This window comes from Apteryx mantelli, chromosome 10, assembly GCF_036417845.1.
Source record: "Apteryx mantelli isolate bAptMan1 chromosome 10, bAptMan1.hap1, whole genome shotgun sequence".
NCBI lineage: Eukaryota > Metazoa > Chordata > Aves > Apterygiformes > Apterygidae > Apteryx > Apteryx mantelli.
The window spans coordinates 4,380,131-4,400,331 of NC_089987.1; the positions used below are offsets into that span (position 1 = coordinate 4,380,131).

At 40.1% G+C, this 20,201-nt stretch overlaps 2 protein-coding genes across 3 annotated transcripts in view; one reads left to right on the plus strand and one right to left on the minus strand.

Moving 5' to 3' along the window:
- Positions 1–485: 485 nt before the first annotated feature.
- On the plus strand, positions 486–16,017 carry MEAK7 (MTOR associated protein, eak-7 homolog). Of its 2 annotated transcripts, none has more exons than XM_067302417.1 (8): positions 486–586; positions 2,406–2,596; positions 7,646–7,876; positions 8,833–8,977; positions 9,468–9,908; positions 11,205–11,323; positions 12,546–12,725; positions 14,022–16,017. In XM_067302417.1, exons 2-8 carry the CDS (start codon positions 2,429–2,431, stop codon positions 14,145–14,147), a joined length of 1,410 nt encoding a protein of 469 aa, XP_067158518.1. In that variant the 5' UTR covers positions 486–586; positions 2,406–2,428; the 3' UTR covers positions 14,148–16,017. The 2 variants fall into 2 exon arrangements, with proteins under 2 accessions (XP_067158518.1, XP_067158519.1); XM_067302418.1 differs by lacking the exon at positions 486–586 and adding an exon at positions 960–969.
- Positions 16,018–16,076: 59 nt separating this feature from the next.
- Positions 16,077–20,201, minus strand: part of ATP2C2 (ATPase secretory pathway Ca2+ transporting 2) — a 30,878-nt gene continuing 26,753 nt past the window's right edge. The window contains exons 24-27 of the mRNA XM_067302416.1: positions 20,030–20,177; positions 19,008–19,103; positions 18,536–18,677; positions 16,077–17,827 (exon numbers count right to left, since the gene is read on the minus strand). Of these exons, the coding sequence (XP_067158517.1) occupies positions 17,715–17,827; positions 18,536–18,677; positions 19,008–19,103; positions 20,030–20,177 (499 nt within the window). The 3' untranslated portion in view covers positions 16,077–17,714. The remainder of the gene's footprint in view (positions 17,828–18,535; positions 18,678–19,007; positions 19,104–20,029; positions 20,178–20,201) is intronic.

A 20,201-nucleotide genomic window follows, 5' to 3' on the forward strand; every position in this document is an offset into this window, starting at 1 on the left:
AATGTCCGTTGGTCCTCATTTGCCCTGTCAACCTTCTGTCCCTGTGTATATAAATATATGGGTGTGTATACAGATACATACGCTCCCTCCACCTCAGAAAACAAAAAAAAAGGGGAAAAGGAAAAGCAAAGAGCCGTTTTCCAGCACGGAGCAGCGCCGGTGAGGCCTTGCCCCAGGGGCCTGGGCTGGAGCTGCCCCAGCGCCTTTGAAAACCAGCCGGCACCAAGCCGTACTACGCTTGCTGGCAGGCTCTCCTTGGGCAGCCGGTCTGCCTCAGTGACAACGTGCTACTTTCTCCGACGCCCCCTGCAAAACTCTGAATTTTCGCCTTCCTTCGGAGCCGCGCTTTAGGGCCCGCGAGGTCCCCGGGCCCCCCCCCCCCCCGCCGCGGCCCTGCGAGGGGCGGCGCCATTTCCCGCAAGGGCCGAGGGGCGGCGCCATTTCCCGCCGCGGCCGGCTCCGCCCCAGGCGGGCGGCCCGCGGGGCCGGGCCGGGCCGAGCTGCCGCCGCAGCGGTGCTGAGAGGCGGGGGCCGAGCCGGGGGGGTGGTTGTACGCGGCGAGCCGGCGGCTGGCGGCGCCCTGCCGGTAAGGAGGGAGGCGGGCGGGGTTGCCGCGGCCATGGCGGGGCCTCGCGCCGCCCTACCCGGCTCTGCCCGGGCCCCCCGGGAGGCCCCAACCGGCTCCGCGGAGCGGGGTGGGAAGGAGTCGGCGCTCAGTGAAACGGGGGAAAACGCCCCAAACGGCTGCTGGGGGTCGGCGCCGTGCTGGCCCTGCCGCCGGGGCGCGGCGCCGCTTGCGCTCGTTAAATTCGGCGTTAGGTGGTGGCAGGAGGCTGGAGCGGCCCGAGCCGAGGCCTTGTGGGGCCGCGATAGGGCCCTGGCTGGAAAACAGCGCCAGCGGGTCTCCCCCTCCGTGCAGCTCTTCTTCTCTTCTTTTCCCTTTTTCCTTTCAGGAAACAGGAGCAGACGGTGGTAATAAACGAGAGAAGCAAGGGCTACACTGGAACCTCGCTCCTCTAAACTTGTCTTTTCCTGCTAAAAAAGGCAGCTAATATTTTAAGGGACTTTAAAGGACAAAATTTCTGCCCGACAAAAATCTCCCCGCAGCTTAAAAAAAAAAAAAGTTAAAATGAATTTCTGGCTTAATATTGTTAATTTCCGATGCCTCGTCTCCTTTATTTTTTCTAAATTATTAATAATTTGGAATTGTTTATTAAATTCTGTTAATAAGTATTATTCAGTTTAATAAAAAGGTGAAATATTGCTTATAGCACTAAGCAGGGCAACATTTCTGTGAAATCCAGCCCCTTTTTAAACAAGGTTGCTGTACAAGGAGATGGGGCAAACACCTTGTACCCTCCAGGTCCATTTATTGAAGTGTCTGCATGTACTTTCTCCTCCTCCTGTTTCCCTTGGTTTTGCTATGAAATCTTAATAGGAATAGATAAAACCTTCAGAACAAGCGCTTGGATTGCTAATGTACAGGAACAGTGCGTATAATCTGGTTTTTCAACTTTGGCATACCACTTTTCTTGGTTCTTATTTCAAAAACCTATCTTCCATTTTAATAAAAAGTGCTCATAGCTAGTAACCGTTTGGGATCCTGGGCAATAGATTCCCTGCCTGAGGAATGTACAAATTTATGCTAAATTAAACTGGTCTGCTTAATGCGGGTGAATCCTGGTATAGTGAGAGAAATCATAGTTGTACTATTAAACTTTTTTTTTTTTAAAACCCTAATTCTGTGGGTGCCAGCTCTCACAATTTATCAGCATCATATGAAGCTGTGCATTTTTGATGATCTTGAGTCCTCTTCCCAAATGTTTTGGTTACTTTGTGTTTCTTGGCAGCCTTTTGAATGATTTCTGAATTGCGTTCCTAGAAAAACATTCTCATGTGGTCTTGAGGCTTACGAGTGAGGGTGTTTTAGTGTCACATACTTTAGTATTAGCTTCAGTCCATTAGTGCGTCAGAAAGATGTAGCATAATCTGTCATAAACAATCCATAATCAGGCTATTCCCTTCGTGTTACTGATGTATTCCAGCTGACAGAGTAATGGTCACTTTGTACAAGCTAATTTAATCATTAAATCATATTGGTTTTTCCATTTGATGAGACTTGAATGATGTTTGAATTGGTAGACAGGGTGGTCTTAGCAGAGAGCTGACAGATCATCTTTTTTTTTTTTTTTTAAACTCTAGTTAATGTTCACATGTTTCTCCTTCAGATTCATTTAGCCTCTGTATTCGTGGAGAATTATCACCAGTTTTAATAGCTTATTAGAAAGCTAGTGATTTGCTGCTCTCACAAAACTTGCACAGGTCTGATGTGTCTGGTGTGTCTTTTGCTGCCTTTGTGGTTTTTCTCTCTTTACATTTTTTGTCTTCCTTTTCTTTTGTTTCAGGTTTTCATTACCTTTTATAAAAGATGGGAAATGCAGAAAGCAATGCCTATCAGAATCACCTTTCCAGATTTCTTCCAGAAGAGCAGACTGACATTGATGGAATGTTTGATACCTTATCAGGATCAAGTGGCGCAGCAGGAGCAAAAAATGGAAAAGCTACGAAAAAAACTGTGACTCTGGCAGCACTACAGGCAAGAAAATCTATTACATCTGTAATGTAGTGTCTAGAACATAATTCCAAAAAGGAATTAGAGATGTGCCAGTAATTGCTTTTAAGGGTTGTTTGTTTCAGTTGAACAGTTAATGATATCTAATATTTTCTTACAGTTTAAGGTGAATAATGACTATTGAGTTTGAATTAATGTGTCTCTTAAATTGCACTATTGGATCCATCCACAGCTTTCCCGATTCTGAAGTAACTTGGGAGGTATGAAAATATTTTTACAGAAACTAGAAAATAGGAGAATAGTCTTCCCCCGCAAAGTCCGTAGCGTGTGATTATTTACAGATTTTCTTGCAAAGCTGTCATGAATTCAGTTTTTATTTGATTATATCTTTCTCAGTTGCACATGTCTGTCTCTAATCTTTTCACTTGCATCAAAAGGAGATAATTTAATTTTACTTGATTAAGCGGCAGCTCCCTGTTTTAGTTAATTAACATATATTATGCTCTCTGATTAACTTCGCATTCATTTTCTAATCAAGAAAGATGAGGAAAATGATTCGTTGTAATGTTTGAAATCTTCAATTAGGCAAGAATCAATATGGCCAAATGAATGCAATATTAAAAGTGCACTTTTATATACACTGCACAGTTAAAAGAATCAGTTAAATTAAAACTCTGTGAAAGAGGCAGGATGTTTTAGGGTACAGGCATACCTTGGAGATATTGTGGGTTTGGTTCCAGACCACCGCAATAAAGCAAATATCGCAATAAAGTGAGTCACATGAATTTTTTGGTTTCCCAGTGCATATAAAAGTTATGTTTACGCTATACTGTAGTCTGTTAAGTGTGCAATAGCATTATGTCTAAAAAAACAATGAACATACATTAATTAAAAATTACTTTATTGCTAAAAAATGGTAACCATCATCTGAACCTTCAGCGAGTCGTAATCTTTTTGCTGATGGAGGGTCTTGCCTCGATGTTGATGGTTGCTGACTGATCAGGGTGGTGGTTGCTGAAGGTTGGGGTGGCAGTGGCAATTTCTTAAAATAAGACAGCAATGAATTGCTGCATCGATTGACTCTTCCTTTCATGAAGGATTTCTGTGTAGCATGCGATGCTGTTTGACAGCATTTTACCCACAATAGAACTTCTTTCAAAACTGGAGTCAATCCTCTCAAACCCTACCTCTGCTTTATCAACTAAGTTCATGTAATATTCTCAATCCTCTGTTGTCATTTCAACAATGTTCACAGCATCTTCACCAGGAGTAGATTCCATCTCAAGAAACCGCTTTCTTTGCTCATCCATAAGAAGCAACTCCTCATCCGTTAAAGTTTTGTCATGAGATTGCAGCAATTCAGTCACATCTTCAGGCTCCACTTCTAATTCTAGTTCTCTTGCTGTCTCCACCACATCTGCCGTTACTTCTTCCACTGAAGTCTTGAACCCCTCCAAGTCATCCATGAGGGTTGGAATCAACTTCTCTCCATGACCTCCTTCCATGAATCAGGAATGTTCTTAATGGCATCTAGAATGGTGAATCCTTTCCAGAAAGTTTTCAGTTTACTTTGCCCAGATCCATCAGAGGAATCACTGTCTATGGCAGCTGTAGCCTTACAAAATGTATTTCTTAAATAATAAGACTTGAAAGTCAAAATTACTCCTTGATCCATGGGCTGCAGAATGGGTGTTGTGTTAGCAGGCACGAAAACAACATTAATCTCGTTGTACATCTCCATCAGGGCTCTTGGGTGACCAGGTGCATTGTCAATGAGCAGTAATATTTTGAAAGGAATCCCTTTTTCTGAGCAGTAGGTGTCAACAGTGGGCTTAAAATATTCAGTAAACCGTATTGTAAACAGATGTGCTGTCATCCAGGCTTTGTTTTTCCATTTATAGAGCACAAGCAGAGTAGATTTAGCATAATTCTTCAGGGCCCTAGGATTTTTGGAATGGTAAATGAGCATTGGCTTCAACTTAGTCACCAGCTGCACTAGCCCCTAGCAAGAGAGTCGGCCTGTCCTTTGAAGCCAGGCATCGACTTCTCTCTAGCTATGAAGGTCCTAGATGGCATCTTCTTCCAATAGAAGGCTGTTTTTGTCTACACTGAAAATCTGTTGTTTAGCGTAGCCACCTTCATCAATTCTCTTAGCTAGATCTTCTGATAACTTGCTGCAGCTTCTACATCAGCACTTGCTTCTTCACCTTGCACTTTTATATTATGGAGGCGGCTTCTTTCCTTAAACCTCATGAACCACCCTCTGCTAGCTTCAAACTTTTCTTCTGCAGCTTCCTCACCTCTCTCAGCCTTCATAGAATTGAAGAGAGTTAGGGCCTTCCTCTGGATGAGGCTTTGACTTAAGGGAATGTTGTGGCTGGTTTGATCTTCTATCCAGACCGCTACAACTTTATCAGCAATAAGGCTCTTTCGCTTTCTTATCATTTGAGTGTTCCCTGGAGTAGCACTTTGAATTTCCTTCAAGAACTTTTCCTTTGCATTCACAACTTTGCTCCCTGATGGCGCAAGAGGCCAAGCTTTCGGCCTATATTGGCTCTCAACGTGACTTCCTCACTAAGCTGAATCATTCCTAGCTTTTGATTTCAAGTGAGACATGTGACTCTTCCTTTCACTAGAACACTTAGAAGCGATTGTAGGGTTATTAACTGGCCTAATTTCAATGTTGTTGTGTCTCAGGGAATAGGGAGGCCCGAGGAGAGGGAGTGAGACGGAGGAATGGCTGGTCGGTGAAGCAGTCAGAACACACACCACATTTATCGATTAAGTTCACCATCTTATATGGGCATGGTTCATGGCACCCCAAAACAATTACAGTAGTAACATCCAAGATCACAGGTCACCATAACAGATATAATAATAATGAAAAGTTTAAAATATTGCAAGAATTACCAAAATGTGACACAGAGACACGAAGTGAGCACATGCTGTTGGAAAAATAGCGCCGATAGACTTGCTCGACACAGGGTTGCCACAAACCTTCAATTTGTTTAAAAAACAGGCAATATCTGCGAAGCACAATAAAACGAGGTATGCCTGTATTGAGTAATACGTTTGCATACAGAGAAGCATTAGCCTTGCTCCAGCCTGGCTTTTCATGAGCTGTCACCAGTTTGGAAACAGTGTTGCTGCTGCCCAGCCTTTTAATCCTAATACATCTAAAACTGTGGCCCTTTATTCAGTTGGAACCTGGAAGAATTTCTCTTTCAAGCTTTGCCCCTAGCTTGATGTGACACTTGATGAACTTTTTTCTTTTTGCTGCCTGCCTTTTTGCTTTGCCTACTTAAATTAAAATCTTTTAAAAGACTGTCTGTATGTGCCTAATTCCTTAGTACAGGGACTAAGCAATTGCAATGACACACCTGCGTAGTATGCATCTGTGCTCATGCCTGAGCTAGGTGGATATGTGATGGATTTAATCTAGCAGCAATCTGATAGCATTGACAGGGCACCATCCCCAAGCCACTGTGCTCTGCTTAGGCTCAGCACTTAACTAGAAGGAAACTGCCTGGCTTCTGGACCAGAGTGCGGGTGGCATTGCATAGCTTGGATAGCAGGTAAAACAGGAATCTCTAGGTACTTACTCCTTTGAAGGCATTTGAGACAAGGATTTTAAAATGTCAGAGAGGTGAGTTTGTTAAATGTTTATTAAAACTTCCCTTTTTGCAGCCCTCCTTCCCTCCCCCCACCAAATCTACTCACTGGAATAGCTCTGAGCATAACAGAACAGTGCAACAGAGTTAGTGGAGGGTGGGAAAAAGTAGGGAGTAGGCAGGTAATACTGCAGTGTCAAGTAAAAAGCCCTGAAGTGTAGTGTGTGTAATGATTTTCCCTGCTGTTTATCTTACTTTAGGCTCACGTAGCACTTTTAGAAAGCCTCCTGAAGACAGCTGTACCCCCTGTGACAGTCCCTCTCTCAGTATAAAGCACACCAGTATCTATGGCTGTGGCTGCCAGTTCTGCTCCTACTGAAATCAATGGGAGTTTTACCGTTGACGTCAATAGAAGCAGGCTAGAGGTGGGCATGTTGGATCACAGCCTGTGCGCACAGCAGTAACCATCAACATCAAATAGGAATAGCCCTGGTGGCTTCAGTAAGAGTGGTATTGAGCCAGCAGTGGGTTGGTAATGGCAACTCCATTGAATAGATCTAGAGTGCTTTTACGCAGGTGGGGCTCCATTGATTTCAGCGCAGTCCCCATTGGGCTACACCTCTGCATATAAGAGTGAGGTCAGGTATTTAGCATGTTAGGCACAGTCCTTTGCACAGTGAGGATACTGTGTAATCATATTCTGGTGTATGGATGTGTTTTGTATGATTTATTTTTATATCCTGTAATTATCTTGAATGCTGTGAAAGTTTCTTGAATAAAGAGTCAAATCTTCCCCACAGTGTTGTGATATATAATGATGTATACAAGTCAGACTGCAATTCAAAGGGCCAGTCATGCAACTTGGATGAATAAACTTTGATTTCAGTCTTAACATCAGGGATGCCTTATGTAAGTCAGGTGATTTAAATTTAGTTTGATGCTTGAATTGGATGTTGCTATGCAGTGGGAAGCTTTTCAAAATTGTTTCTACATCTGCATTCTAGTTAAACACCTTGTCTGCATTTTCATGAGGCCAAAACTGAGACATGCAAAAGCTTTACTTCCCATTTGTTTTTAAATAGCTGTGAACTCCACTACCAAAATCAGAGTTATTATTAGTGTAACATAATTTTAAATCCTGGACTGCCAGAGTCGTAAACCTTTGCAACAGTCATCATATAGAAATCCTTTGCTAGTATCCTGTTAATGCTTTGCAGCTTTCTTCTTAAAGTCCATGGCATTTTTAGAATAACTGTACCAATTTAAATCACTAAATTGCATTGTAAAGGAGATACTGTGAATATTTGAGTTTTTTCTCTTGGAAAACCCATCCTTTAACAAAAGTTTGTTTCTGTTAGTAGATATTTGGTGTATAAGCAGTATACCTCTGCACAGGTTAGCTGGAATATATTAACTATTCTTCATTTTTAAAATATGTTCTTTGTTATTTTTCTACTGGTAGGCCTATATGCGGGAACCATTACCAGAGCAAATGACTGTTCGGTTGTACAATGGAATGAAAAGTATTGACCTAACTGGGAAGTCATCTGGACCAAGTGAACAGATTGCTAAGGAGCAGTTTGTAATTTTTATGTCAAACCTCTTAAAAGGGAATGCAGATGAGAAGATTACCATAATAATGAGAATGATCTCCCAGACAGAAGGGCCTGTGAAGGGCAAACAAATCCAAGAGGTAAACAAGCAGTTAAATGTGGTCTAATGAAGGGGGGCTATAAGGGAGCAGAGACTGCGGGCTGTTAATTTGAAGGTGATCCTTAGACCGTGAGATTCAGAATAGGGATTTCTGACTTTTTTTCCTCCACGTCTCTGCCAGTGACTTGCTGATCTTGGACAGTGTAAGCGAATCAGGTTATATAAGATGACCATTTTCAAGCATTTTCCATGCCAACCTGCTTACTTGAAAATCAGGAGCTGGATTTTTAGGGTCCCCCCTGACTGCTTCATCTGAGAGTTCACAAGTGCACTCTGAAAGGTGCAGAAAATGGCCAGAGTTGAAAGCTAGCAAATGTTATGGTGTGGCTGGCACATGATTCCTGGAACTGAGGAAAAAACACTTTCCAGAGCAATTATGAGGCAGTGTGACTCCACATGGGAGCACAGCCTGAACTGAGGGGGAACAGTCTGACCCCTTATCTGTGTCTTAGCTCATCCAACTGTCAGAGCTGTTTAACACTTTAACAGCTGTCCAACTTGAATGCAGGCCTCTGCTCACCTCACCCGTCTTCCTGCTGTGGTGTCACTGGTGGTGACGTGGTCCTGCAGGGACAGGCTAGATGTGTGAATCAAACGTGTAGCTTGCAAGGTGGGGGAGTGGGGTCTCACAAAATATTAATTCAATACTGGCTCCTGTCACTGCAAAATTTGCCCCCAACCCACCACTGTGTTTTACAGAGATGCTTTGTCAAGTAACATTTGCAAAGTGTCTTGGAAAAGGGTGTTTTTCAAAATCTATGACACTGAGATAGCGCTTGTGTTCTTTCTGACTCTTCATGAGAAGAGGTTTCTGCCACTGGGAGTACAGTATCAGTACCACTTGTCTCTATTCCCGGAAAGTGTGTGGTAGTCTTTTGAAGCTCTTAGCAATTTTCTTGAAAAAATACCATAATGGTAATGTTTTAACCTTTTAAGTTCACAGAGGATCTGATCATGTCTCTAGTCCATGTACTGAATTACAGGAAGGAACTAAAAGGTTGGAATTTGGAGAATACTAGAGATTCTGCAAGTGGAGTGAAGGCTTTGGCTTCTCAGCTGCTATCAGAATTGAAGCTTGCAGGTGAGCAGTGGTGGTGTAATATATCCCAGAATGGCACAGAGCTTGCAGGATCACTTATCTCAGAAGGATTATGCTCTTTGGGTCATATTTGCCTTGAATTTAAACAGTGAGATCAGGATTTAAAACCTGGTAGTTTGAGAGTGACTTAGGAATTTTGGTTATTTTACCTTCCCAAATTCCTTATCTAAATGCTTTTGGTTTGAAGTCCCAGTTTAAATGGGCTTGCAAAGCTCTTTGTCATGGAACATGTGTGTTTTACAAATGCCTAACTTGCAGGTGACTGGTATTTTGATGGATCTGCATATATTTATGATTATATGTGCATTTGCAGAGCCCAGGATTACCTTTGCCTTGTTGCGATAGTAGATTTCACTATCTTACAAAGAAAATCTCATATAATTAGGAGTTCATGTTTCTTAGGCATGTTAGCCCAACCAATGGATAGCACTTATGCCAGCTAATTAATGTTGCCATGTGTCTTGTTATTTAGATGGGAAGAAACCTGTGGGTCCTCAGCTGATGGAGACCACTTTTGACCAAAGTGTCATTGAGGACTGGGTGTACCGAGTTCCGCAGATCTCAACTTTCCTCAGTGTTGTTATCAGACAAGGCTTCCATGTCTTGCATTCTCTCCTCGATCAAGCCAAAGACATAATCAACTTGGTTCCAGGCTGCAAAGGCATCAAAGGAAGAGGACTCATCAGTCTCTTTGACATCCCATCCATCATATACATCAACTCCCATCTGCCTGCAGAGCTACAGCATAAGTGGCAGCTTTTATTTTCTTCTAGAGTTCATGGAGAAAGTTTTTCACAGTTATGTGGGCATATTGTGAACAAAGGTCCCTGCATAGTGATCTTAAAGGACTTAGATGGTTATATCTTCGGTGGATTTGCATCTCACTCCTGGGAGGTGAAGCCACAGTTTCAAGGCAAGGCTCACTTTTCCTTTTTTTTGCTAATATCTCATGGCTTTGATGAACACTGTTTCTTCTGTACAGCTACAACAATCCTGTCCCCTTAATGGATACTGTTATTTTGCTTATATAACATGAAACACATTTCCTATACTTTAGGAGTATTTTCTTATGGCAAAAATAACAGTCATTTTGCAAGCATGGAAAATACATGCCAAGTTATTCTTTCCTTGTACCTAGTCAGGCATATTACTTATGAATGTTTGTCTGTTATTTGATAAGAACTTTAAAATTACAGGACTTAATGATCATGGAACAAGTTCTCTTTTAAGTGAAATCCGTCAACCCCTAGAGTTGCACAGGTGAAAATGAAGGAAATACAGCATAGCAGATGAATTAATGTTTAAATAACATGTCCAGCAGATGGCAATCTTCTATCTCGGAACAACTGAGCCAAACACCAGGCTAAGCCTCCTGGACTCTCCTGTTGCCTTTTGTGCGTTTACTCTGCCTTTGTTTCCCTTTTAAAATTCTGTAGCAGGTTCCTTTGGACAAACTGAACTTTTTGTTCCCTTGAAAACTTAGAGGACTTTTTTTTTTTTTTTTTTTAACTCTTTGGAAAGAACTCTTGTGACAGTTTTCAGGAAAAAAAAATCTATGGACTCTGAATATCAATCTATCCTGCTGAGAAACCTCACTTTTGATAAATAAAGCTCATCAGTTCCTACACTTGATCAATATTTGATGATTATTGCTTCACTCAGTTAGTATAATATTTCATTATGTTGACTGGACAACATTTTCTTTTTCTTTTTTACTGATAGGATAACATGCAGGGTACAGGACGATCGTGTCACAGGCCCCTCTGAATACAAAACTGGGCATAATGAAAATTGTTCTCTAAATCATTGAGCCCAAACTGATCTCTATATCTATAGAGTCAGAATGAAGGGAGTCTAGACTGGTATCGCTTTGCATGGGTCTAGCAGTAGGCCAGTTTTAGTGATACAATGCAAGCCTGTGATAGATGTACCCTTACATAGTAATGTAATGTACTAGTCATGCCTCTGACTCTGCCCTTGATCACAGCCATGTAATCCCATTGATTTCTGTGACCCTGCACAGAGTTAACTGAGAGTAAACAATAGGTCTAGATCTTGATTAGACCTCAGGATTGGCTTTCGGAGATTGCGGATGCTGCCTTTGATTTATTCAGCTGCATTTCTTCAACATTTTTTTTTTCCTATCCTGTTTGTAGGCCAGTTACTGCTTGGCCAATTGGCTGACCTCAGATTCTTTTTCTGTTTGCAGGTGACAACAGATGCTTTCTGTTTTCTGTTTTTCCCTCTCTTGCTGTGTACACATGCACTGGATACAATGACCACTACATGTATTTGAACCATGGCCAACAAACAATGCCAAATGGACTTGTAAGTACTAAGAAATGACAATTTGGAAATTGGATTCATGGCTGATATTTGAACGTGTCCCATGTTTTTGCTTCTGCTGTTTTGAGCACATTTATTTCACTTGTTATTCTCAGAGAAAGTTTTCATCCTTTCTCTGTGCTATTTGTGCCACTCTTTTACTAGGAGGGTTAGTTTGTGGGGGGGGGGGGGGTTGTTTTGGGGGGGGCTTTTTGCCTTTAAGTGTCTTTAATGAGCATAAAATGTGAACTATGAATAGCTATGGAGAACTGCTTACAGTACTGGTAGAGTTTTTACTTTCCTTTACAGTTGATATTTATACTGAAGTACTAAATCAGTTAAGATAGAATATATTTGTAGCTGACCCAAGTAGTTGAGCTCTGTGCAGGTTTGGTTTATGGAGATTCTGGGAAGAAATTTTTCTCCAAGTTTGGTTATCATGCAAGCCCTTCAAGTAGTCCTCCATTCCTGTTGTCCAGAAGAACTGGCTGCACATATCTGCATCATTTAAACAGAGTGAGCTAGCTGATCTGTATAATTGAAGATTCATCCATGGGCTGTTCTTGCTGCCACACTGAGTGCTTTTTAAAATATGGAAGACAGAGAAAGCCCAACATAGTGTACGCGAGTTGTACGTAGGCTGCTGCTATTGTGCAATCTCAGTGGCAGAAGTTCCCCTTACTGAAATCCACAGATGAGCTCTCCAGATGCAGAGGACTTTCTACACAACCACAGCACACCACCTATTTTTAACATTTTTCCAGGATTATGTGCTCATAACTCTGGGACTTGCAGCAATCTAGAATAAATTTGCTCTAAAAGTAGAGTACATCAAACTACTTTATCCTTTAACGTGGATATTTTTTCTAAACAAAAGAGAGGCAGCTAAACCCAGTCCCTCCACCCCATTTAAAATGGGACTGTTAGTCAATAAACGAAAGCCAGCAAGCTAAATTTCTGGAACAAGATACAGCTGAAGTGCTTGCAAATACTGATATTCTGTAAAGCATAGAAGGAGGGCAGTAGCACACAGGTAAATCCTTGTTTGTCTTCAGGAATACTTGATTTGAGTACAGAAGCCCATGTTCACTCAGAATCCTTCTTCACCTGCTCGTAGGTGTGTGGAGTAAATACTGGAACTAGCAATTTGTACTCTAGGTTTCATAACTTGCCCACTGTGTTTTATAAGTGTAGCAAGTATTTCATGTGCTGTTCTGATTCACAGGGTATGGGCGGACAACACGATTACTTCGGACTCTGGATAGACAGCGACTATGGGAAAGGACACAGTAAAGCAAAACCTCGATGCACCACCTACAACAGTCCCCAGCTGTCAGCGGAAGAGAATTTTACACTGGATGCTATGGAAGTTTGGGCAGTGGGAGACCTCCCAGAAAGTGCAGTGGTAGGTGACAGAAATTGAAACCTGTGAAATTGGGTCCTAATTGGAATGGGAGATGTGAATAAAAAACTCCCAACTGCAATTTTCTCATTAAACACTGCCTTGTCTATTGTAATGAATATATCTCTATATATGTATATATCTATAAATATCTCTATATATTTCATTCATACATACATACATATATATATATATTTTTAATGGCCCTGTGGTGCCATATATTTTGTAGCAAGTAAATGGCAAAACAGTAGTGGCATTATTGAGGTTGCCAGTATGAAAGAACATCAGGAACCATGAGAGAACAGAGTCAGAAGAGCAATATTTTATTCTGAAATTCCAAAGGCCTTTCTGACATTGAGGAATGGTCTCTGAGAGGAACCTCCTTGGAGGAGTTCAGTAAAACCCATTATGTGCAAAACCGAAACCACATACTAGAAACTCACAAGTAAAGCGTAATCTGTAGTTCAGGAAGAGAGCTGAGTGACCCAAAAGATTTTTTTTATCAGTAACGTTTATAATTTACTATCTTTTTACAGTAGATTATCTGTTTGTAATCCTTGCAGCTCCAATCCTAGCACTTTTTTTATATGACAGGGGACTAATAAAAACACAGGAGCTGCAGTTAAACAGCTAATACTCTGTATAGAACAGGAATGTACAAAATTTCTGGGAAGTCTTGTTTCTGTAAGGATACATAGGGAGAGCTTTGTTGCTTAAATTGTGTGTGAATAGATTTATACTACTCTTTCTGTGTCTGTTTTGTTTCTGGGAATGAGTAGGAGGCCTTTTTCCAGTCTCCTCTGTCCCTGTAATTTATTCTCTTATTAAACTGTCTGCTCTGCACAGGTGTTTTTTTTTTCCTTTTCATACTAAATTAATGTGTTCTGTCTATTCAGTGGACACATAGCTGTAAATAGAAACAGAGCTAATTGTTTACAAAAAATACTGAACTATACTTGAATCTCTTCTTCAGAAAAAATTCACATCTGTACTTGAAATTGAGGTCAGATTAACCAGTGTGTTCTGGCTGTTTTTTAACCTGAATAAATATGAAATAGTCCACTGTCCCCTTAGGAAGATTTTATGACCATTTTATGTTACTGAAGCAATAACATCACTTGATGTATCCCCATGAATCTTAAATGCTGTAATTGGGAAGTACGTATGCTTCATAGTGATGAGCTTACAAATGACGTTACTTGTGGACTTTTTTGAGTATGACTGTTGCTTGTGACCTGCTATTGATTCATTTGTAATTACAGGTAAACTAAGTAGATCTTATTTTTTTTCATTTTTAAGATAAAAGGTAAGAAGAGTATCCTGGATGTAGATCCTGAGGCTCAGGCATTATTAGAAATGACTGGAAAAAGTCGGCAGAGTGATGGTTTACGAGAACCTGTTGAAGATGATGATGATGGTAACTAAAGGAATCACAGTATCTTGAAAAACTCTTTTTACTCCCGAATGTTAATGTTCCTTGGACAGGATATTTTTCCTCATATTTTTTCCACATTTACTTAGGTATCTGGGACTAAGCTTAAGTCTAGGATTTACATAATATTTAGATCCAAGAAAATACCCTGCCTGAAGGGGTTTTGTTTGGGAGGATAGAAAAATTAACTAGGTAATTAATCATTAGACATCTGTAAGTTCCAGCTGAATATGAATTTGCTAGCATTCCTGATAGATCCTGTCTGCATACACAGTTAAAACCAAGGAACAAGTTATTGACAAAACTGCTTGTTGACCTAGAGTTTGATATGTATTTATATAAAGACCGGTCAAGACATCGATTAAGCTTCTCATACCTCAGCTGAAAGTATTTATTTGCATGCGATGGAATTTGTCAGTGAAGCTTGCAAATTGTTAGTACGTCTTACTTTTGTACATGTAGAACAGTCCAAGTGATTCCATATAAAGGATGCTACTGATTTGCATTGCTCTAGTTAAAGCTGTAAATTTCAGACTTTCGAAGTCTGATTTCAATAAGGTGATACCATATGGGCTGTGAGAAGTACAGAATGCTACATATACAGCATCCACTTTTATAATAACACACTACACTTGCATGAATTTCACTTAATATTTTTCTGCAGAAATCAGCCTATTGCCTTTTAAACTTAGTAGAACAGAGCTGTCGGAGTCATTCAGTCATATTTGTCTCAAGAACAGGCCAACCCTGTGATCCTTGAGCAAACATACTCCAGCAGAAATTCCTAGGCAAGATAACTTTCTTTAGTAGCCTCACTTGAGATTGGAGTAAAAGATTAGGCTGTAAAAAGGAATAGGTAGGAAACACCTGTAGTTAGTTGGGAATAATATCTGCAGATAGCTTGAAAAAAATCTGAGGTTGTGTCTTTAACTTGTTTAAAGAACATTGCTGCACACTTTATTGCCACAGAATTAATGATCACTGTGTTATTGATCACTGTATTATGAAAGAAATGGCTGAAGTCTGAAAATTAACTAGTGGGTTGGGGTTTTTGTCCCTGTTCTGTTGTTGTCTGTTCACCAATCAAGGTCAAGTTGTGTAAAGTCTCTTACACTCAGGACTTTTTCTACTTGAACCCATTCACATCTATCACTAATTATTGGTCTCACATTTCTAATTCTCTGTGTGATTAACTTGTCAAAAAACCCCTAATTTCTGCCAGGGATTGTCATTTCTAACTTAGCAAATTGTGTTTGGACTTGGAGGAAAAGAAAAAAATGCAGTGTTTATTCATGTTGTTAGTAGGTATGACCATCAGTCTTTCTCCTAAGGAAAAGGACTTTTTTGTACTAGAGTCAGTTTGTCATAGAAGAGGTCTGAATTTCCATGAAGCTTAGTGCAAAAAATGTACTGAAACAGTGTATACAATTATTTATTGTGATTCCTGATCCTGGGGCTTTCATTCCGAATGCTATCCTACAGCACTTTCTTGTATGCACTCTTTTTTTCCCTCTGGTGCTTTTTCATAGGGCGTTGGATTTGAACATTTTAAATAATCTGCATTTGTGCCTTAATTTAGAGCCCACTTACTTTTTTTACAAAATGAATTTACCTTTGAAAGGAGATCATGAAGAAAACACTACAGCCACAGATCCTAGAAATGAAAGGTGCATTTTATATATTATCTGGGCTAATGGTTGGGGCATATAAGTTACATGTTCCAGTATAGAGCATGCTGGGAAAGGCCTGAGCTAATCTCCTTGTATGTTGTGTCTATTTGAATAAAACAGTCTCCAAAGTCTGTAACGTAGGAAAATGTAAGCATTAAAACTATCCTCAATTAAAACTGATCTTCTTATGTAATTGTTTTCTCCTGTGTATATTTTTAAAAGAATTTTAAATGTTATACAATAGAAACTGCTATAGAAGACAATTAAGTGCATGATGCTTTCCATAAGTGGGGTGGTGTTGGCTTTTTCTTTTTTAAACGTTGTTTCCTCTAGCTTCCACCATAAATTTCAAAAATATTCTTCGCTTACACACCTAATAACCTTCTTAAATACTGCTGAAGTGGGGTGGCATATAGAAATGGGACATTGCTGAATTTCTGCAGTTGCACATTAAGCAAACTAACTAGACTTCTTTCTCCCATAATGAAGAGACTTTTCTTTGAGGACTTGAAACCCTTTGCTCATTATTAAAGAAATCCTTGTAGAAACATTTGCAGACTGTTTCTGGGAAGGATGAATTGCAAAAAGCTCTTCACCAAAAAATATTTCAGTGGCTGATTTTCTCTCTGTCTCAAAATAAGTGTCAGTCTAGTGGGTTCTTTTCAGGATATCAGTCCAAAATGTAATCCTGTTTAAATATCATCTTGAAAATCAGTGTAGTATTTTGACCTCTGTAACTGTGATAAGTTTGTGTCTGAGACTCCTATCTTCAAATTAAGGTGATGGTGTTAAGTTGGGGCAAGAAGAAGAAAAATAACAATATGGTGCTTTTAGTAAATGTATCCAGGAAGCAGTATTTACTAGGAAACTACTGATCTAGCCAGCAAGTGGGATTATTCAGATTTGCTCTTTAGATGTAGAAGATAGGCTTGATGGACCTAATGATTAAGCAGTCTTTCAAGCCAATCTGTGCTGCATGTTCATGCACACAAAGATGTCAAGAAAGTGTTTGTCAGTAATGGATTTAGCTATGGTCTAACACCTCTCTTAATCATTTCCATGCAGCTGCTATTCCAACTGTAAAGCTCAAGATCCCTCTGCTGTATGTACATGAGTCATCTTCATTCTAATGCACTTGTGAAAGAGTCTCCTCTCCATTAAATCCCTCCACTGCTGTGCCCGTTTCTCCCTCTTGCATCCCATCACATCAACCATCCGCTCTGCTCCTGTTACTCACCTGGGTGCAGCAGCTCGTGACACAGGGCTCAGGTATAGCCGACAGCTGAGGGCTAGCGTTTTTGCTCTCTACTCTTCATTTCCTTAAGAGTCTTCTTAAGAGTCTTGGCGAATCAAGGCCAATTAGCAAGGAATCTAGAAACACTATAAATTGCCCATAGGAAAAGAACTGCTAGTAAAGGCAGGTCTTGTACATTCTTCTTACTTAAAAGGAAAGAAAGGATCTAAATCAAGAGTCTCACTCAGATAATTCTCTGTAACATTTTAAAACATAGATTTTATTAATAAAAATCATTGCAATAAAATAAATAAAATTTCAGTTTATGCATAATAGATTTTTCTGTACAGGTACGAAACTGCATTGTTTTATCTGGTGCTATCATGCCATTCTTGACATATAGATCAGTGTGTTATAAAAATATACATGATCTTGGTTTAAACAGGAGCAGCTCTGGAGGTCCCTGCAGACAGCTCAGATAGCTTAGGTAGAGCATGTAACAGAAACAGACTCTGGAGTAGGAAAGACTGTCGGCACAGATTCACCTGAACATCTTCAGAAAGGACGTGCATCATCAGGAAATGGTGTGTTTGAATTAGCCAGCATCACAGCTCCATTCCAAGTATATCCCTAGAGGAAGCCTGCATCTGTTGCGCTCAGTTGTGGTGTCCCTTTGTGTGCTCCGGTCGACAGCAGCGCTTTTCACAGAGTTTGACGAGCTCAGACACAATGAAAACCGATGAAGCCAGTCCAGTGAGAAACAGCAGGTCTGGCAAGATGAAATAGAGCAGAGTGGAACACAGGGGGCAGCTGCGTTTTGTGCTAGGCAGGAATTCCCAGGTAAGGACCTTCCTACAGCAGGTGTTTGTACTGATGTAATGACATAGCTGCATGACCAGGCTAGACTTTTGCTAGCTGGTGAATTCGAGAAGTGACTGCAATCGACAAGGAACGCACATACAGCTGGTTGGTATGGTCCACCTGATGGGTGGTGACTTCTGCATTAATCATTTGGGATCACTGAACCCTGCTTCTAACAATGCGCCTAATGTAGGTACGATACCAATATAGTATGGTAGAATTTGCCTAGACTGACTGAGATGGTAAAATATGCATTGTATTTCAATGAGGAAAACATTTACCCTGCTATTTCAAAATGGAGTGACTGTGTAATGATCTTAGATAGCTTTCTTTACGCAAGACAAAGATCACAATACAGAGCTTATGGTAAATCTTGGCATGTCTGCATTTACATTCATTTATGTGCAGTAATTCAAATTTTAAGACCTAGACTGGGATAATATCATTAAATATTAACATTTGTGTATAACTATGTATATGTATATAGGTATATGAGCTGTTGATTGATTTCTCCCACCAGCGTTCTCTTGGGAGCTATCATGTAACAACTGGGCAAATCTCATCTGCTTTTTAAAGTAGCTTTAAAGAAAAAAGCATTACTTATTTTGCAACTTACCTAACACTCCTAAATTCTCCGTCTGGAAGATCTTTTGTAATGGAGGAACGTATATAACAGCCAGCTGTCCCAAAAATGACCCAAGCACAGAATACAAGAACATGCGGTTTCGAAAAAAGCCTATCTCAGATATCAGCTTTGTCTAGGGAGGGGAGAAAAAAAAGGAAATGTAATATTTCCCAGTCTCCTCATAGTACTTGTATTTCAGGCTGTTTCTGTGAAGATAAAATCTATTGCTTTTTTTGAAAATTGGAGTTACATGAATGCTAGCTCAGGCAGAGCTAGATACAGTTGAAAGTGTAGTTACAGTTGAACTATGATGGTTAGTTTTATTTCAAAAGGATGATACAAATTGTGCTGCTTTAAAAGACATTAAAAATCCTCTTCCTAGGCAAAATATTTACATGACTAATATTCATGTTAGTGTATTGAGACAAAAAATTATTGCTGACAGAGCAGTCATTCATCTTACCTGAGAGCGGCATGTCAGGGCATTGAAGAGGTCAAAAAACACAAAACATGTAAAAGTCATTGTTGTGGTTCGGGGAGTTATGCCACTTTTTGGATTCTGAAAGCATATGTGAAAATTCAGGCGCTATTTAAGGAGTGGTTTACAAAAAATATGTCAATACAATACATGAATTAAATATTCCCTTTAAGGATCACAGTCAACTTGAAGTCTAGTAAAGCAAAGGAATAAGTCTAGTTCTAGCTATTACGGGTAGCATTCATTTCTCGCTGCTAATTGAGTTGATGATCTTATCAATAGTGTTTTAAATTCTTAATGTGGAAGTTGACCAGAGAGTCTTAAAACATACTGATGTCTTATACAAAGGAGTGTGTGCAAAAGACAATGTTGTTACAGAGGAATACTTCATATACATCATAAATAGTCACATATTAGCTGGTTTAATAAGAGAATTTTTCACCAGAAACCTGGCCTTTCCTATAGCTATCAATTACATAGCTGCAATAGCAGTAATACTGTCTCAGGATTCATGTTCAAATTTCAGTGTTCCCAGTGTGATCACTGATGAACACTATAATTAATCTGCAAGGTGTTACTTGCTTATCTTCAGAAGTATAATGTTGATGTGTGGTTTATCAAAGAAAAATAACTTAAGTAATTTAATCAGAATATTATTTAACTGTTACAGTACTAACAGTCTTCACTAACAGTAAATCATTGTGCTTATGTACTTGGTACTTTCCACTTATATGGAAATCTAGAGGTGAAAAGTACCTTAAAGCCTTGTAATGATATCAAGTAATAGTTTTCCCATCCTAGATGGGAAGCTCCAAGACAGAGAAGGGATGAGGCAACACAGGAAGGCAGAAGCAGAGCTAGTAGCTGACCTTGGTTTCCTAACACTGTCCTTCCTAATCCTTCCTCACTGAACATACTTCAGAAAGTACCACATGTACTTCAGAGATTGCCCTTCACTTTGTTCTCCACCTTGATGAAAATAAGATACGATTTCCGATTTTCCTCACCTCTTTCCAGAAGACAAAGAGGGTTCCACTGATGATAATTATAGCTGACATGAAGATTTTCAGGATCAATGATTTGCTGAGTATTGTGTCCGTAATACATCGAGGGGGCTGTTTGATAGTATCCTTGTCAACAGGTTCAACTCCCAAACTGCCTCAAATAGAAGCAGAGGAC

Bases quoted from the DNA above. Each gene is read 5' to 3' on its own strand.
- MEAK7 (XM_067302417.1), top strand. From the start codon at position 2,429: ATGGGAAATGCAGAAAGCAATGCCTATCAGAATCACCTTTCCAGATTT. The intron at 2,597-7,645 runs GCAAGAAAATCT...TTCTACTGGTAG, and splicing joins TGACTCTGGCAGCACTACAG to GCCTATATGCGGGAACCATT. The intron at 11,324-12,545 runs GTAAGTACTAAG...TCTGATTCACAG, and splicing joins AAACAATGCCAAATGGACTT to GGTATGGGCGGACAACACGA.